At 53.5% G+C, this 18,446-nt stretch overlaps 6 protein-coding genes across 6 annotated transcripts; 3 read left to right on the forward strand and 3 right to left on the reverse strand.

Annotated features, from left to right (window-relative positions):
* Positions 1–1,071: 1,071 nt before the first annotated feature.
* On the reverse strand, positions 1,072–1,816 carry AYL99_08429 (nucleoside diphosphate kinase; the record flags this gene model as incomplete). Its single annotated transcript, XM_018839937.1, has 6 exons — positions 1,072–1,271; positions 1,329–1,394; positions 1,452–1,555; positions 1,609–1,652; positions 1,709–1,739; positions 1,797–1,816. 6 exons carry the CDS (start codon positions 1,814–1,816, stop codon positions 1,072–1,074), a joined length of 465 nt encoding a protein of 154 aa, XP_018691058.1.
* A 603-nt stretch (positions 1,817–2,419) lies between these two features.
* On the forward strand, positions 2,420–5,215 carry AYL99_08430 (hypothetical protein; the record flags this gene model as incomplete). Its single annotated transcript, XM_018839938.1, has 1 exon — positions 2,420–5,215. One exon carries the CDS (start codon positions 2,420–2,422, stop codon positions 5,213–5,215), a length of 2,796 nt encoding a protein of 931 aa, XP_018691059.1.
* Positions 5,216–5,756: 541 nt separating this feature from the next.
* AYL99_08431 (hypothetical protein) lies at positions 5,757–6,653 on the reverse strand (the record flags this gene model as incomplete). Its single annotated transcript, XM_018839939.1, has 2 exons — positions 5,757–6,349; positions 6,431–6,653. 2 exons carry the CDS (start codon positions 6,651–6,653, stop codon positions 5,757–5,759), a joined length of 816 nt encoding a protein of 271 aa, XP_018691060.1.
* Positions 6,654–8,580: 1,927 nt separating this feature from the next.
* Positions 8,581–9,682, forward strand: AYL99_08432 (hypothetical protein; the record flags this gene model as incomplete). The annotated part of the gene is made up of 4 exons (XM_018839940.1): positions 8,581–8,627; positions 8,691–8,810; positions 8,904–9,161; positions 9,262–9,682. 4 exons carry the CDS (start codon positions 8,581–8,583, stop codon positions 9,680–9,682), a joined length of 846 nt encoding a protein of 281 aa, XP_018691061.1.
* Positions 9,683–14,905: 5,223 nt separating this feature from the next.
* Positions 14,906–16,283, forward strand: AYL99_08433 (hypothetical protein; the record flags this gene model as incomplete). Its single annotated transcript, XM_018839941.1, has 3 exons — positions 14,906–15,164; positions 15,246–15,308; positions 15,367–16,283. 3 exons carry the CDS (start codon positions 14,906–14,908, stop codon positions 16,281–16,283), a joined length of 1,239 nt encoding a protein of 412 aa, XP_018691062.1.
* An 862-nt stretch (positions 16,284–17,145) lies between these two features.
* On the reverse strand, positions 17,146–18,243 carry AYL99_08434 (hypothetical protein; the record flags this gene model as incomplete). The annotated part of the gene is made up of 2 exons (XM_018839942.1): positions 17,146–18,024; positions 18,097–18,243. 2 exons carry the CDS (start codon positions 18,241–18,243, stop codon positions 17,146–17,148), a joined length of 1,026 nt encoding a protein of 341 aa, XP_018691063.1.
* Between the last annotated feature and the right edge of the window lie 203 nt (positions 18,244–18,446).

The following is an 18,446-nucleotide window of genomic DNA, read 5'->3' on the forward strand; positions in this document are numbered from 1 at the left end:
GGACGATAACAGCCAGAGATCCAACGTCAGATGTCGTTATGATCCGCCGTCTGAAATACGGTGGCGCATTACTGTCTGCGAGGACGACGGCGCAGTTACGGAGGGATGCCTGCTTGGGATCCTATGTTTGTTGTCTGCCTCCAAAAGAGTTGGCATGCTGTGAAGCCATCCATCATGATACTGCGGCGTACACTAGCCAGTACTGTCGGCTCAAGAATTCGAATTCCTCTTATCAGGCGTTGGCTGTCGACTCACAAAGCAGAACCTCCTACACCCCCAACACCGAAGCCCAAGCCAGACGACCAAGCTGCCCTCAGAACCCGCTTCAATCGTTTCATTGAACGCTCCCCGCGTTTCCTTCGACCTACACTTACTGGGTTGCGACAAGCCCCAGTGTCGCACATTACAGCATTCATTATTCTTCATGAACTCACTGCGGTGGTCCCATTATTCGGGCTCGCCGGAGCCTTTCATTACTGGCACTGGCTCCCTCCTTACTTTGCCGAAGGGGCTTGGATCTCTGCAAGCGTGGAGAAATTTGCGCGATACTTTCGGAAGAAAGGCTGGATCGATGAAATAGACGAGAGGCAGGTTGAAGAGGAGACAAAGAAAGGGAATGCTGGACGCCTGGGAAGTCACAAAGAAACAACCTCAAGGTGGTTCAATCGAGGAGAAAATGCCACACGATGGGTGGTCGAGTTCGCGACAGCATATACACTGGTGAAAGCGCTGTTGCCCTTGCGTATTCTCGTCAGCGTTTGGGGCTCGCCATGGTTTGCGCGGATCGCCGTCATTCCGATCGGAAATGCCACCAAGTCACTATTTCGAAGACCGAAGACATGATGTCTATCAAGCAGGATTTCGTGGCCCGTGACATCTGAACAGAAGTGAACGAAGTGATCGGACACCGTACGCAATCGTCATTTGTGTCATTTCTCCACTCCGGTAAGTCTATCTCTTGTAACTTGGCTCGGACTTCATTATCAAGGCTGACACTGCAGTAGGCACCCTATCCAAGATGCTCCTGCTAGGTGCAACCCGCGGTTTGCTGGTGTGTCATCACGACTGTGTTCATGCCTTCTCGTAGATCCAGTCGTGCTGGGCAGACTTCCAGCTCTGGACTTCCTCAGGCTTGAACCACAACGCAATCTCCTTCTTAGCGCTCTCGACACCATCGGAGCCGTGGCAGACATTGCGACCAACGTCGATGGCGTAATCACCTCGAATAGTTCCTGGAGCAGACGCGAGAGGGTTGGTGGCACCGAGGATGGCTTGCATCAGCTATCAGCATCATGCCTCTTGAAATGAGATCTCGTCAAGCAACTTACATCGACCAGTCTTGCAAGCATCGCGGCCTTCCCAGACCATAGCGACAATGGGACCGCTCAACATGTCTGCAATTTTCTGTCAGCTGGCTCATTCAATGAACGCTCGTAGAGACCCTTCCATACATGTGACGAGGCCCTTGAAAAACGGCTTGTCGGAGAGGTCTTCGTAGTGCTTCTCGAGGTGCTCCTTGGAAGGAGACACCATCTTGATGGCGACCAATTTGTATCTTCACCGCCCTTTAGTCTCACTTCGGTATTCAAGTGGGAGGACCTCGCTCACCCGCGCTTCTCGAATCGGCTTACGATATCGCCAACAAGGCCACGCTGGTCGTTGTTGTTAGCGTCGAGGGTTGTTTGGGTGAAGGAGGAAGGATTCATACCTGAACGCCATCGGGCTTGACGGCAATGAAGCTGCCCAACGTGTCAGTATCCGACTTGTGCCACAACGCAGGCGTGGAGTGTGCTCACGTCTGCTCGCTGGAAGACATTTTGATTGATAGTTCAGGACTGTTTGGACAAACAAGATGCGCAGGATGAATGTAAGAGTGCTAAGAGAAAGACAACTACGGTCAACACAAGAGAGAATGGGCAAAAATATTTTGTTCGATCCAAGTGGGGGAGCAAGGTGGTGATGTTTGGAGGGGCAGAGCTTGCGGCCACTAGGCCAATGCAGGGGCCCGTTTAATGAGAGGAACTTTAGGCGAAGCTAAGCCAATCCCGGGCACATCTCGGGCCTATTGTAGTTGATGCCACAGGCGGTATAGGACACATTTACTTGTTGGCAGCACAGTATCTCACGACCAGGTGCAAGCCAGCCGCTGCTCAGCTATCTTTGCGAGGCAGGGCCCTTTTCCAAGTCCCTGTTCTAACCATGGCTCGGTCTTCCAGGAGGACACCGTCATGGTCGATCTCCTGCCTCTCAATTCTGCTCCTTTTGTTCTTCGTCTCTCCTGCAGGCAAGTGCTCCAATGTTAAATCAACTCGATGGATACGGTAGATGCTAAGAGATCGCAGTGATGGTCAAACACCACGATTTCAAGCGTTGTGACCAGTCTGGCTTCTGTAAAAGAAACAGAGCTCTTGCAGATTCCATGACAGAGAAGGGCAACCCTGAATCCTCTCCCTATCAGCTGGATGGCACCTCGATTAAGTTCAAAGATGGCCGCTTGGACGGTTCTGTCATCAAATCGCTGGTCGACGGCGACGCCGTAAAACTCCCCCTGACGATAACCTTCCTTGACCGCGGCAATGTACGAGTCACCATCGACGAGGAAAAGAGAAGGAAGGGTGAGATCGAGCTGCGGCATGGCAGCGCCGCCAGAAAGGAGAGATACAATGAGGCTGCTGCATGGGCCCTGACTGGAGCCGGTCTCCAACCTCAGATGACAGCTTCGATGAAAAAGGCGTCGAAGGATGTTACAGAAGTATCGTGGGGTCCAAGCGGTCACTTCAAGGCCACTATTCGACACGCTCCTTTTGGGATCGAGTTCTGGTCTGGTGAAGAGAAACATGTGGTGCTCAACGGCCGGGGATTTTTGAACGTCGAACATTGGCGGCCAAAGGTTGAGAAACCTGCGGTGGACGAGAACAGTACCGAAGCACAGCCCACGGAGCCCACGGAAGACGAAAGCACTTGGTGGGACGAGACTTTCGGAGGCAATACTGACTCGAAGCCCAAAGGGCCGGAAAGTGTTGCAATGGACATTACCTTTCCCGGATACGGGCACGTGTATGGTCTCCCGGAGCATGCTGGGCCTTTATCACTGAAGGAGACCCGTGGAGGAGAGGGAAACTACGACCAGCCGTACCGAATGTACAACAGTGACGTCTTTGAATACGAACTCGACTCTCCTATGACACTATACGGATCCATACCCTTCATGCATGCTCACAGAAAGGGCTCCACGATTGGTGTCTTCTGGCTGAATGCTGCGGAGACCTGGGTGGATATCGTCAAGTCGAAACATGACACAAACCCGTTGACGCTGGGTCTGACGGGCGGCGTCGTCGATACACATACGCACTGGATGTCTGAAAGCGGTCTTCTGGACGTGTTCGTCATGCTTGGCCCGACGCCTCAAGATGTCTCCAAATCATATGGGGAGCTGACTGGCTACACCGCAATGCCCGCCTCGTTTGCCATCGCCTACCACCAATGTAGGTGGAACTATGTGAGCGATGAGGACGTGAAGGACGTCGACCGGAAATTCGACAAGTTCAATATCCCCTACGATGTCATCTGGCTGGACATTGAATATACAGACGACAAGAAATACTTCACCTGGGATCCATTGAACTTCCCAGATCCCATATCCATGGAAAAGCAACTTGATGAGACTCAACGCAAGCTAGTCGTCATCATCGACCCACACATCAAGAACAAGGAGGGATACTTTGTCGTGGACGAACTCAAGAGCAAAGACTTGGCCGTCAAGAACAAGGACAACAACATTTTTGAAGGGTGGTGCTGGCCAGGGAGCTCTCATTGGATCGATGCTTTCAATCCTGCGGCAAGAGCTTGGTGGAAGTCGCTATTCACATTCGATCGTTTCAAAGGCACGCAGTCGAACGTCTGGCTGTGGAACGACATGAATGAGCCATCTGTTTTCAACGGACCAGAGATTACTATGCCACGAGACAACTTGCACCACGGCAACTGGGAACATCGTGACCTGCACAATATCAACGGCATGACCTTCCACAACGCCACCTACCACGCTCTTTTGGAACGCAAAAAGGGCGAGGTTCGACGGCCGTTCGTACTCACTCGATCGTTTTATGCAGGTTCTCAGAGATCTGCGGCGATGTGGACCGGTGACAACCAGGCAAACTGGGAACACCTTGCCGCCTCGATCCCCATGATTCTCAACCAGGGTGTGGGCGGATTTCCCTTCGCTGGTGCCGACGTGGGTGGATTCTTCGGTAACCCCAGCAAAGAATTGCAGACGAGGTGGTATCAGGCCGGTGCATTCTATCCGTTCATGCGTGGTCATGCGCACATTGACACTCGAAGGCGTGAGCCCTATATGCTAGGGGAGCCATACACCGGTATCATGACCCAGGCCTTGCGACTTCGTTATTCGCTCCTGCCGGCATGGTACACAGCTTTCCACGAAGCTGCGACGGAAGGACACCCCATTGTGCGAGCCCAGTATTTCGTGCATCCATCGGATGAAAAAGGCTTCGATATCGACGATCAGATGTATCTCGGCTCCACCGGCTTGTTGGTCAAACCCGTCACCGTCGAAGGAGGAGAAAGCGTGGAGATCTACTTGTCGGACGACGAGAATTACTACGACTACTTTGACTACACGACATACGTTGGTGGTTCCCGAACGCACAAGGTCGACGCACCGTTGGACAAGATCCCCTTGCTCATGCAAGGTGGCCATATAATTCCCCGGAAAGACAGACCGAGGAAGAGTTCTGGGCTGATGAAGTGGGACCCATACACTCTCGTTGTTGTTTTGGACAAGCACGGCGAGAAGGCGGACGGCACGCTGTATGTGGATGACGGAGAGACGTTTGAGTACCAGCAAGGAGCGTACATCCACCGCAAATTCTCCTTTGCGGAGGGAGTGCTTCGAAGCAGCGATCTTGGCACGAAAGGTACAAAGACCGCCGCGTATCTGAAGGCCATGAAGGAGGTGAAGATCGAGAAGATCATCGTGGTCAACGCGCCCGCCGCATGGTCATCGTCGACCGGGGAGCTCACGGTGTCGGAAGACGGTGTGAAGGGCGACCGGAAGGTCGAAATGAGCTATCACGGCGCCGTTGGAAACAAGGCCGCCTGGGCCGTGGTCAGGAGTCCCGGGTTGGGTGTCGGCGTGGATTGGACCGTGAAGTTCGCCGAGGGCGCCAGCTCCGGGCCCAAGAGTGAATTGTAACCCGTCTTGTATAACACACGACACAGCACGACACACAAAACATAAATAGACGAAGGGATTCAATACATGGGACGGTTTGCAAAATAAGTGATACATGAACGGAATATACCAGCCTGGCCATCGCATTGTGAAAAGACACTGGAGCCTTGAGAGCTTTTATTTCTGTCAGGCAAGACGACTCGAACGGAGCGTGCGGATTCTATACAAGAACCCTCGATTGATCCGGAAACACCTGTAAGTACTGAAGAGGCCGGCGTAGGGCCCGAGTCTGGAGGTCACGGTGTGTGCATACAGACATACAGAGTGGCCAACATTGAAGTTGTGAAGAGAACCTCAAAATCCACCTGGGCGGCCTGGGTCCGATCAAAAGGAAAAAGTCACATGTCCCATCTCATCACATGTATACAAACAAGCCTTCCTTCACCCCTACTATATACCGCGAATCGCTGACATCATCCGACTTGCACTCCCTCTCCACGAGTCGGGAAGGGTAATTTGTTTTGGATTCACGCTCACCCGAGCCTTGCGAGGTGAGCACGCATTATACGAACTTCATATTGCCGCCGTCCAGCTCCGCTTGTGTTGCGGGCGCCGTCGAGCCGAGCTCGTACCTCCTGTATTGTGCGGGGTAGGACTCGTCGGCCATGCCGCCGTCAGGATATGTGGACATGGTCTCAGGCTTCAGCAGATCGCGCGATCTAGCAACGCGGCGTCGGAATAGGTACCACGCCAGGCCGGCAACCAGGACGAGGAATACACATAAGCCGATGCCAATGCCCAGACCTTCTCCAAGCTTGTTGCTGCTATGGCTGGAAGAGGAATCAGCTGCGGCGGCCGGCATGGTCGTCGCTATGGATGTAGTCGCTGGGGTAGCTTTGGATGAGTCACTCTGCGACGACGACGTCGGTTCGTGTGTCGGGGAAGTTGCAGGTGGTGAGGTGGTACTCGAGGAAGCTGTGGATGATGTGGCCGAAGCCAGCGACGGGTCGCTGACGTTGAAATAGTGGCTGCTGAAGAACGTGGACGTTGACGAATTGTACATTTGAAAGAAAAAGACGTTGCCTTTGCTGAGGTCGAAGGGCGGGCTCTCCCCCGTCCCTACGGTCCAGCTCAGAGTCGTTGCCGTGATCCCTCCTGTGTGCGGTCGAAATTGTCAGCACAACGCAAGATTCTACTGTTGGGGGGCCGGCGGGCTGTTAAACAGGGATTTCTTACCTTCCAACACCTGGCTGTTTGGGTTTCCATTCTGCCAAATCACCAGGTCGGTCGACGGGTACGTCGTCTCCCACTGCAGCGTGATGGTGGAACCTTGGACGTATGTGGGATTTTGCGTGAAGTCATTGTTGATGCCGTTAGTGGGCGGATTGAGGAAGATATTGTCTTGACTTTGCGCGTTGGCCGAGCTCACGGCAAAGGCTAGAAATGATAGAAGGAGCATTTTGTTCTTCTATTGTCCCGAGCCCTGATCATTAAGAGTGGTTTCGCAGAAAGAAAATACACCACCGATGGCAGGGTACAAGAAGCACGGCTGGCCAGAGATTCGCATTTCGACGTTCTGAGGCTGCCATGGGGAGCATATATTTGGGCGTCCAAGCTGTACTGCATTCCCCATCTCTAACGCTGAGGGTTTGAGCCATATTGTGTTACGTCGAGCAGGGGTGACTCCGTTAGCGGCACTGTGGCAGCGGTTTTTAATTAGAGCCTGGTGGGAACTGCGGTCGTTGTGGCTTGAAGAGGGCACGGCTCGCAGAGCTTGTGAGACAAACCTATGAGCGTTACAGGGGAGTCATTCGCTCGTCCCGGTGGGCGTCCCGCCCCTAAAGTATAAGATGGCCTAGTGTCGCGTTCGTGTCTGCTTGCCCAATCGATTCGGTGCTTGCAAGAAAGATCAGAGGCCGAAACGCGGGACGAGGTCTGCCGTCTTGTAAAGTGTTGAGAGCCTGCAGGCCAGATTGCAAAGTCAGCCAGTGCTTTGGCTGAGCGTCGAGTTCCACTGCGGGAGAGCTTCTGGCCCCCAAGTATTTGCTCCGCCCCACGCAGAAGTACAAGTGTTTTAGTCGGCGGCTCGTCAAAAAACAGAGGCTCGTGCATGAATCTTCGGCGCCAGAGTTGTAAGGCGGTGGCCTTGACCAAGCTATTGAACAGCAGACGTACGACGGGAAGACGGGAACGTCGGCCTAAGAGATAGGGTGCCGCCCATTCTCCTTTTTCTTATATCAGTTGCCTTTGTGTGGCAACCAGGACTCCTCTTCTTCCCTCTCTCGTCAGCTTCAGTACATTCTAAGCATGCCACTTGCAACTCTTGTTTCAGCCGAAAAGATCGAGCTGCCGTACTGGCAACACGTAGTTCGGACAGACCGTTGAGTTACTGTAACACGATTACAAATGTTTTCGGGTAGAGAACCTCCTCTCCGGTTACGATTGTGATGTTTTGTGCTTCAGGCGTCACAAGCAAGTATCTTGTAACCCTGATAACTTATTTCTGGCGTTATACAACATGCGGCTGATCAAGAAGTGCTGTGGTCGGCTCAAGCGTCAAACAGAGGCCAGCGGCAAACGAATCGCTGATGTTCCCTCGCTTATCGTTATAAGCGATACGAGATCATGAAACTGGTCGGTTGAGCCGGCCAGCGCTAGAAAACACGTTTGATATAAAGCTATGGCGAAACGTGATGTTCGTTTCCGGAAAGTATGCTCACTCATCCGCAAACATGAAAAATTCTCGCGGCGTCAGAAGTGGTTGAGCGAGGTAGAGATAAGTGAGGAACGACAACGCATTATCCATTAGACATATGACACTACGACGGAGTCAGCTGATAAAATGATCCAGAGAAACTGGGGCAGAACTGTGCTCGGGGAGGCTGCCACAGTGCTAAGGATGGAGAGCAAAAAGGTCTTTCAACGACGAGTGGCAGGACTCGTTGGAAGTCCAAGTGAAGGAGAGCATGCTGGGGAGAGAAGACACAAAGGAGAAGTCAAGCGTCATTCTATAGATATCCACGTGACCGCGACGGAATGACGATCCTCCGCTTGTTCCGCCAATCAGAACTCACAGCTTCCCCCTGCGCTTTACTTGTTCCTGGACAAAAGATGCACCAGGTCAGGATCTCTCGGATGAGTCGTGCATCAGCAGTGATCACAGGTTTTACTGGCGGTGACCCCGGGCGCTGACTGTGCCTGTTCTCGCATTCATTTTTATTTTCTGGAAACATATGTCTCGTTAAGGTGTGTGTGTTTGTCCTTTCACGGACAGCGTGGTCCACTCCTTTCCTCCTTGGATTTTATCTTGGCTGAACCAGACAATGGGGGTGGATGGAATAGAAGCTCACTTTGTCTCCTTGGCTGCGTGGCTTGACCTCGACAAGATGTGGAGTCTCGTGCAGTTGCTAGTGGACTACCTCGCGCCCATATTGTGAGTTTCCCGGATGCCCACAAACGTGCGAGAGGTTCGCGCTGATTGTGGCCTGCGAAACAGTTTAGTCTTGTCGCCCATCACATCCTATGCCGATCAAATCGCATCAATACACCGGAAAAAGTCCTGCGATGGCTTCTCCCTCGACATTCCCCTCATCATGCTGGTTGCGTCGATTCTCAAGTATGGGTGTTGCCCTTCCTCTGGTTGCTTTTGCAGAGTGAAGTCCATATGGACGCGAAAAAGACGGGACTGACGGCATTGCTTATGAAACAGGGTCTTCTACTGGTTCGGCGCCTACTATGACAAGTCGCTGCTTATCCAGGCTTCGCTCATGATCATCGTGCAACTCATCCTCTTAAAGGTCGCGCTCGACAACCGAGCACCCTCCAGTGGGAGCGAAAAAGGCGGAGTGGGGCATACACCATTTCATGGGTATACACATAACAGCCCCGGACACAAGGGCATGCTGTGGGATTTTTTGATGGAAGGGAGGAGGCCATTTGGGTTCTGGCAGTGGAATGCCACAAAGTCGTGAGCGCATACCCTTTTCTTTGACACCTGACAACATGTCTGCGTTCCACGCTGCTTTTTTCCACGGCCGGGTGTACTAACAGAAGAGAACGGGAAACAGGTACTTTGTCTTCCTGGGGTACTTCAGCACGACCCTCCTCTTCATCCACATTTTTTTGCCGTTTCTCTCCCGGACTCCTTTCTACATCACATTCCTTGGCTACGTCGGACTCGCGGTCGAGGCGATCCTCCCTGTCCCCCAAATCCTCAAAAATCACCGTGCCCGGTCTTGCAAAGGGTTCCGCCTCTCAGTAATCATCAACTGGCTGGCCGGCGACGCCATGAAAATGAGTTATTTCTTTCTCAGCAAAGAGTATATTCCCTGGCCGTTTCGTCTCTGCGGCATCTTCCAGGCTTGTTGCGATTCGTATCTGGGGTTGCAATTCTGGATGTATGGGCAGGGGCCGGCCGGCATGAGAGAGGAAGTCCCGATGGCTAACGTTGGAGCCGGTTCAATGGGCAATGCTGGATTCTCTGGGTGAACGGTCTGCCCTGTGGAAAGAGGCTGAGAGAGAAGATGTCATAGTTTGTTGATTGGAATATCAGCGATAATCAATAGAGCCCCTTCTCCGTTGATTATGCCGAGGCGACCGGGCCTTTGGCCTCATCAACGTCTTCTGCATCCAGGCATTGGGGAACTGTGTGACTCAACCCCTAGCTCATGGCGCATCTTGCTGCTTATGACGTCGCCCAAGCAAGGAGAAGCCGAAGGCGCCATGAGGGATGTCAGGCCACCTTTGCGATCTTTAGGAAGGGAGGTATGTAGCCTCGTCGACAACCGGTGATCGAGGCGTTGGGATTTTGATAAGAGTGGGGGGAGCAAGGGGGAGAGGGAGGAAACTAGTGGTTTGGGAACCGCATGGACCAGGGATGGATTCCATGAGCCTCAACGTTCAGCCTCCTTCGTCAGTCTTATGCCCGGGTCGACGGTAACCCCATCGCTTTCTGCATCTACATACGTACACACCTGGAGGGATGGAGGGACTGAGCTAGTGGAAGGGTCCCCCACGGTTGGTATACAGACTCCACTATGGATGGACAGTACTGTATACGGGATGTATCTACAAATGTACCGGGTACACGCTATCTCCATACCATGGCCAGATAACCCACTCGGCGTCCACGTGCATACCCCATGTGGGTACCATGATACATCAGGGTCTTCTTGTTCACCCACCGACTGGCATAACAGAGGGAGGGTGCACAATCTACAGTGTTTCCTACGAACATTAAAGTCGCAAGAAACAAGAAAACCCCCTCCCCTTGGGGCTAGTGGGCTGAAACAGTAGCAACGTCCGACATTCGATTTTTGGGTTCGGTGCCCCCGAAAAGAACCTAGTAGGTTGGCTGTTGTTATTTTGAGAAATCACGATGCGAGAAGGTTTCTTGTGTTCTGAGATTCCCGGGATAGTTCTGCCCACCCCTTGCCTTCTCCCTCTGCCTACGGTACCTATGTAGGGTTTGTTGCTCGACTTGCAGCTGGGGTGTATGCAAGGGCGACGATCCGTGGCCCGAAGATTAATGCAAGGGGATGACGCACAAGAACCAGAAAATGTGCACTGGTTACGAGTCCAAGTTGCATTCATAGGTGTGCCCCGTCCTTACAGGCTCGTCCGCTGTATGGTTTTACCCGCCAATCGCCGGCGGCGGTCTCCTCGTGTCCTCGTCGCTTTACCGGGTGTGTTAGAACGCCAAACCGAGGGTCCAAGCTTCACGTTGGTGTGTGTGGCTTGTCGCTTTACCCTGGCCTGCATTGCGTCGTCGATCCATCTTCGCAGTGTGCTCTCGTTACGCGAAAGGGGATATGCAGTGCAAGCCACGCAAGCAAGTCCTATGTTCTAGGCACAGGGTCCAATAATGGCCTGGGCGCTGCCTTGTTTTTACACCTCTGCCCTGGTTCCTGGCTGGGTGGTTGCAAGTCTTACTCGTACGATTCTCGTGTGACTTGGAGCCGAGACGACACGGAAACTTCCAAACTATGGGTGACTTAGACTCCCACGAACATGTCACTCTCTTGCGACTTTGTGAGAGTATCTCGAGCTTCTTAGATGTTTGGCTCATGTCACTTTTTGCAGCGAGACACGGGCGTGCAGGAGGAAAAGCCAACGACATATCTAGCTACATAATCTGAATGAGAGCTGAATCGCAAACGAACTGACGTCCGGCCACGGCTACTGCCACTGCCACTGCCAAACTCACCAAACCTTGCGACCATTAGCACCGCCCCCAAAGTCCTCGCATCGTATCCATCAACATCTCCCTCACACGTATATCTCATCTTCATCCAACTCATTCACCTGATTCACCTGATTCTCGACGTTTCTTGTCTCGCCCATCCAAACAATGCTCTGCCACCTGCGTTACCACCGACGGACCCACCAGAGACATATCCGGACGTTCATCTGGATGTTCTACAACCTCGTCGTGCCTCCTCACTCGCCGAGAATGTGATGGGAAACCTTTGATGGAACAGGACATTCGGCATCGGAAATGCACGACACCCCGAGAACGAAGATCTCATCAGCAGCGAGTGCTCCCAGCCGAAGGGGAAGGATTCGTCGAAGCAATGTATTCCGCGAAACAGTCCAATTCCGTCATCCACTCAACAGACTGGTATCCGAGCGTGCTTGGACAGCTTCGATCTCCACCAAATTTCCAGAGGAAGAGTTTCCTGGCACCAGATGGGATCGGAGGTCATAGCAACTGGAGGTGGGATATTCTCTGCACCAGACTCACAATTCTGAGCGGTGGCGCTGCGGGTCACCTGAAGGTCGAGCAGCCGGTTGGCATCGCTCAAGACTTGTGCTCTTCATGCTAGCGCAGGAGAGGTCCCAGCTATGAGAAATGGATTTGGGCCATGGCTGGTTCGAGTCCTCGCTGCGGGACTAATGGCTGGAGCCGCACATTGTGCCAGGTCCAAATGGTCGACAACCAGGGCAAAGGTGTGCAAGTCAGTGAGCTGCGGAATGTCGAGGAAAAGATCCCGGTCAAAAGGCCAAGGCCACGTTTTTGTTGTTGTTTTCAACCCGACGACGGATAGAAGGTGTTGCCGAGGGCTACACAGTGCACAGAGAGACTGGGATCTGCGTGAGACCAGAAATGTGACAATCGCCACAATCCAGGTTACTATGAATCTATCTTTGATCAAGGAAGTTCTTCGCTTCGCATGCAAATTCTGGCGACCATTGGGAGTTCCCGTCGGTATCCGGCGATTGGAGGGCAACATTTCTCTTCTTGATTTGTTCTGGCCACGGAAGTCCGGCAGTTTGGGTGTCGTGACAGTCTTTGATCGTCACATGTTTGTGTATGCGAACTGGATCACGACAGACACAATGGATACTGTACTTACAAAAACACTCGGAAGATTACCAGGAGGTGTGTAACTGGAGGAGGAAACCGAGATACGGACGAAGAGGTTCATAGTGTTTCTTGAATCGAAGATCTCGAGATGACTGCGGTGGAGAAGATTTGGAGGAGCCAGCGGAATGACGTCGGTTCGGCTTCAGGTTTCCCTGGGCGGCGCACCTGCTCGTGCGAGGCCTGGAGGGGAGGTGGTGACACCCCCCAGAGGGAGGGGAACGCATGGCCTTTTCACCCATTCACAAATATGTAACTAACTGTCCGGTATGGTGATGCCCGGCAAAACGTTACTCCAGGCGTGAGTGAAACTGGCAGAGTGTCCAGACTCCAGAGCCAATAGAGCCTACACGACCTCCAAGCATCACCCATGGGCTTCCCCACTGGCACCAGCCCCCACCAGCAAGCCACGAACTGCCTAATCCTGTCGCCCAACTAACTACGAGGGAACCTCGTTGCCATCGGCCTAATTACTTCTTACAAGCACTTGTACCAAAGTGGCCTCCTCACCAAGGTTTGTTGCTTTTGCCTCTGTTGTGTTCCTGCATCGCTCATTTCCCGGCACGCTTTGTTCCAACAGGCCTAGACTGGTGTTAGAAACTTCCATCCGCAATTCCCTCTCTCTCTCTCTCTTGCACACAGCCCTTTTGTTCCTCTCGGTCTGGCCCTCGTCCACCCACTCCACCCACCGGCCCCAGTGAGGTCCCCCGTGAGTCAGCGCTGATGTTAGGGAACCTGCTCCCTGCTGCTGGACCTCCCTGATCCTGAAGGTCAATGGGCTTGCGTCGTCCTTTCTGATGGCGTCCATGTAGATTGGCTCGCGGCACCGCACCCATCTCTCCATTTGCACCACTGCAACGTCTTATGCGCCCTTTTTCGGGCCTGGTCGCCCAACCGTTCGTCTCTCTGACCGCCACTTGCGCCTGTCGTCCTCTTTCATGGGCGGCCCTCGATCTTGTCCCTACAACCTCTTCCCTATGACGCAACAGATCTCGTCCTTCTCTCCCCGAACATAACCTCCCTCCCACCCCATCAGACGACCCAATCAACCACCGTTACAGCCCGCCCGACTGATATCCGCATCTTCAATCCTCCAGAAGAAACGCCCTTATCCGAGCGTAAGCTTCCCGCCCGAGAAAGCCACGCATCTACGGAGTACTCGATACTGGCCACTGTACGGAGTACCATCTGCGTCCGAACTATTGCCCGGATATCACCCCTGAGCCATTCCTCTCTACGTCTTCCATCCGTCACTACTCGTTGGACCTTCGTGTATATACCAAGACTTTCTTCCCAACCCAGTCCTTCGTGACATAAGGCACGGAGTAAACTTCACACGGGTATGCGGAAATTGGGTCGCATCTCCCTGATACAACATCGTCTGGTTAGTAGAGTCGAGGCTCTCTCTATATCAATCATCGGCATCCCAGCTCATCAACCCACTTTCGCATCTGCCAACTACCATCCGAGGTCTCCTTGACTACAATCTGCCACGGATATCAGACCCTGAGAAAGAAACCCTTCAACTCTTGCAGCGCGCCACAGAACCCCTAGAACCATTGACAAGCCTGACAAAATCAGCCCAGACCACCACGCACACGGAGAGCAGCGGAGGTCGCGCTGAGCATCGACCAGGCTCAGATCTGGTGTAAATCCAACGTGATCCAGGAGGAAGTCCTGCGGACTTCGGTCGGGGAGAGAACCCCCAGACTGCAGCTACCTGTTCCACGCCTATCCAATTTCTTCCGCTCGGTAACGCACACACTTAGTCAGGGCTTTCCCGTATTTACGAAAGGCCAGAAGACAGCCCTGCCATTCGTCGACACAGTTACGCAATTGGACTATTACGAAGGTTATTCACCTGACTCCGCATTACTCCGATTTCACCCAACGAGCATCTCTGTTTCTGGGCTTGCCATAATCATCCCCAGTGCCGTAGCACCAACAAATCCGACTCCATCCAAGGAACGCCGTTGACCTGACGTCTCTTGCATCGACAATCTTCCTTTTTAAGTCTGTGAAAAGCCCACAACTTCATCGATCGTCATCCAGCAAGACCTTGAAGGCTCGTGTGCCGAAGATATCTCCCCTCTCTCACGTCCATCAATATGCCTACTCGGATAAGCGGTGCCTGCAACGGGTGCCGTACAAAGAAACAAAAGGTACGTAGTTGTCATTGTGGTGTTGAGGACTCCTCAACAACCAAACCTTACTGAGATCTCCCCTTTTTTGGTTGTAAAGGTAGCATGATGTATATTAAAACATCAAAAAGAATATGCTGACAGGATCTGGATAAACAGTGCAGCGGCGATCGGTGAGTTCGACCTTTTTTTTGGGCTGGCCATCAAATGCCGTCCAGAGACATTCAAACACAGATGGAGGACGAGCCTTGGTTTTATACCCAGGATACCGACTACCAGACCCTTCTTACCCCAGAGTCTTATCTCCAGTCGTTGTTCGCGGGGACGTTGTTGCTGGCTAAATCGTTTTGGCACAATGATTTGAAGCCGGTGTTTAGCTCTGATGCCACCACACCCACCAATGGTCTATCGGTGTGGCCAGGTTGTTTCAACCAACAAGAGCCTTCGCGCGACTGGGGATTCGGCTGTTTGTTTATGTACTTCACTTTGCACTGTCGTCGAACGATAGCTACGAGGGCTGCGGAACTGACTTGGTGCTCTTGGACAGGTCCGGCTGCTCACAATGCCATGCGGCGGGCATTGATTGTACATGGCCCGAGCAAAGAAAAAGGTAAGCCCAGCCCGTCTCAAGGGCGCTCAAGCCCTTCTCCCCCTAACTCCCCTTCCAGTCTCCTGCATGGTGCTAACACTCCGTCTCAGAGGTCCGGCCAAGGGCTACATCGAAGGCCTTGAGCATCGTCTTCATGAAGCCGAATCGCTGCTTCTCGCCCTGCTGCCCATCATCTCGACCGAACAATTAAAATGCGCCACCGATTCTCTCACTATAAGCCCCTCAGCAGCCAACCTCAACATCCTCGGTCTGAAAACCCGTGACTCGCCATCTCCCGGACCTCACACGATGAGGAGTAGCCCCCCAGTCTTGAACAAGAAGACCGGGATTGAATACTGGGAGTCCTTCCCGCTTGACACTGTCGATAATATCCGCAAATGGCAGGAGGACTGCGCTTTGCATTCCGGTTCCAATGGGCAGAGTCAACCTGCTTTCCGAAATTCCATTGATGAGGGACACTCCCACAACCCCCTCCACTCGTTGAACTCGGCGAGCCACTCGCGTCCTGGATCTGTCGATCTCTCACGTCACGGACACCGCCACAGCCACAGCCATTCTCAGTCCGGTCCTTTCCGTTCCATGAGCACAGATTCTTACCGCAGCGGAGCAAGTACCCCGGTGAACGCACCGAATCATTCCATGCCGCAACCAAACATTCCTGCGACCTCAAACCCCCAGCAACAAACAGGCCCCAGTCAAACGTCAACGCCAAACTGGCAGTCCCTGTCCTCGTTTCTATCCAATAACAGCTCCCCCAATAACAATACCTCGAGCCCGAACGTCAATGGCGTGGGTATCGGTGCAGAAGCCATGCTGCTACAAAGTTTCGCGGATTCAAGCTGGGCACAGGCGCAGACCTTGAACAACGGCATGGGTATGACCGGGATGGGCAACACCATGGGCGTGGAGAGTGGACCAATGGAGGTCGATACCGGTTTCTTCACGAACGATATGCAGAGACGACTGTTTTGGTGATCTTTGTCGCGTGCGAACCGGAGCGGCGTATACGGGATTCTTTCAACATTTCGGTACACTAGAAGGAAATGGAGGACGGCGTTCCATGGGCAGACGACCAACGTCATGAGTGGACGACTTGTTTCAGGCTACCCAAAAACCAACGCCGTGGATCGGTTACCGCCCACTTCGGGCTCGGCTGTGCGGAGCTGTAATGAAATCGAACCGTCTTGGGATCGATCAACAGGGATAAGGGTCGGCCATGGGCTTCCCTGCCTCTGTAAATGTCTTGTACGGGGTGACTAGTGGCTGTGTATGCCTTTTGTAAAGCTATGAGAGCAATCGATACCCCAATTATTGTAACGAGGAATTATCCAACATGGCCGGTTTGTTCACGAAGGTACTTCTTTCTCTCTCTGTGCTTCGCCGTCCCAAAAGCCGTGCTCTTGTTGAGTAGTTATGGAGAGTAAGCATGGAGTAGACCAGGTAGGAAGCTATAAGTACACTTGAGTCCTCGGTATACGTCCCTTTTCATTACTGCATAACTTTCATCACTCACTCCGCCATGAATAGACTACTCTTCCCTGGCTGCTGTCTCTCTTTGGGCCAAAAGAAGGAGAAGTCGCGCGCGCCAGTTGTTGCCGAATCATTAACTACATACATAGGCGCAGGTTTGATAAGAGAGAGAGAGAGAGAGAGAGAGAGAGAGAGAGATTTGCGCTCCCTCCCATGTAAGAGAGAAAAAGAGACAAGTGCACAGCACCGAGCTGGATGTCCTTTTTTCTTTCTTTCTTCCTTCTCCTTTTTCTCTTCTTTTTCCTCTCCTCCTTGCGACACTGGCTCACTCAATGAATAGCAACAGCTTTCAATGAACGCGGTGCCTTTAGAGACCTAGTTCCTTCATCAGCTGCTCGCCCCGGGCCTGGTCATATACGGCACTGCCGTCCTCTCCGGCAAACACAAACATCCTCGTGGGAGGCTCGAAGCTTCTTCCTGCTGGGGAGTCACCATCGTCGTCGTCGTCACCATCACTGTCCTCGGCCTGGTCGTCCGGGTTCTGGGATCCCGTCTTCCTCACAATCACCACCGCGACATCATCCAAGCACAGCTCCCAGTCACCACGCGGGCGATACGGCTCACTCGGGCCCTCCCTGGTGAACAGCTGGCCGTACAGTTCGAACGTGTCGACCTTGGTTCCCATGTGCGGGATCTGCCGGCGCATGCTGTCCCAGTCGATCCTGAGGTTGGGGTGCCGCCCGGGCCCGAAGATGCCGACCAACTGGTACACACGGCCCTGTGGCCAGATCTCCGCGCCGCGTGACAGTTCGGGGAACGGCGGCAGGGGACTCTTCCCTCCTCCTCCGCCGCGGCCGCCACTAAAGGACTCGTCCGGCGGCAGTTTCAGCAGGTTCAGCCAGATCATCACCAGCGCGTCCGGCGGCACGCGGCCCGTGGGCGACACGCTCATGCTGCGCATGTCGAAGGTCACGTTGGGGTCGCGCGGCAGCGACGGGTCCGTGAGCGGGTGCACGCTCAGGCGCGGATAGGGGTGGTGGCGGCCCGCCGAGCGACGGTGCCCGAACAGCGCGTTGGGCGCCGACGTCGCGCACAGGACGTCCACCGGGTCCGGTAGGTCTTTGAGGGCTTTGGCGACGTCGACCACCGTGAACGACTGGAAGTACAGGTCGCCGCATTGCAGGGGCGTGCTGTTGGTCGAAGGGTCGTAGCCGATCCCCGACGCGTTGGTGGGAAGGTCGTCGAACTGTGAGGGAACGAACGTCCGGGTCAACGATATCCATCTATCTATCTATTCATTCTCGGACCGTTGACTTACATTGAGAGTGAGGTTGTGTCTGCTGGTGGTGGCCGTGGTGACACCCCCTCCGCCGCCACCGATGATTCCCTGCTCATGGCCATACGAGTATGCAACCACCGCCGTCACAAGGCTGAACCAGCCGAGGAGTGTCACACAGAAGTGCATGTTTCGTTCTTGGGGTCAGCTCACAGAATTCAGTCAGGAGGGCTGTCACACACACGCTCAAGCTTCCCTGATGAGATGAATTGCGTGCCTGTTCTTACTGCACTGCCACGGGCTGCAATGATTACTTGCGAAAGCAGTCTTGTCGTGCGCTCAGGGAAGAGCCAGCTCAAACTGGGCCTACCAGCTACCAGCTACCAGGTCCT

The sequence above is a fragment of the Fonsecaea erecta genome (genome assembly GCF_001651985.1).
Source record: "Fonsecaea erecta strain CBS 125763 chromosome Unknown Scaff7, whole genome shotgun sequence".
NCBI classification, from domain to species: Eukaryota; Fungi; Ascomycota; class Eurotiomycetes; order Chaetothyriales; family Herpotrichiellaceae; genus Fonsecaea; species Fonsecaea erecta.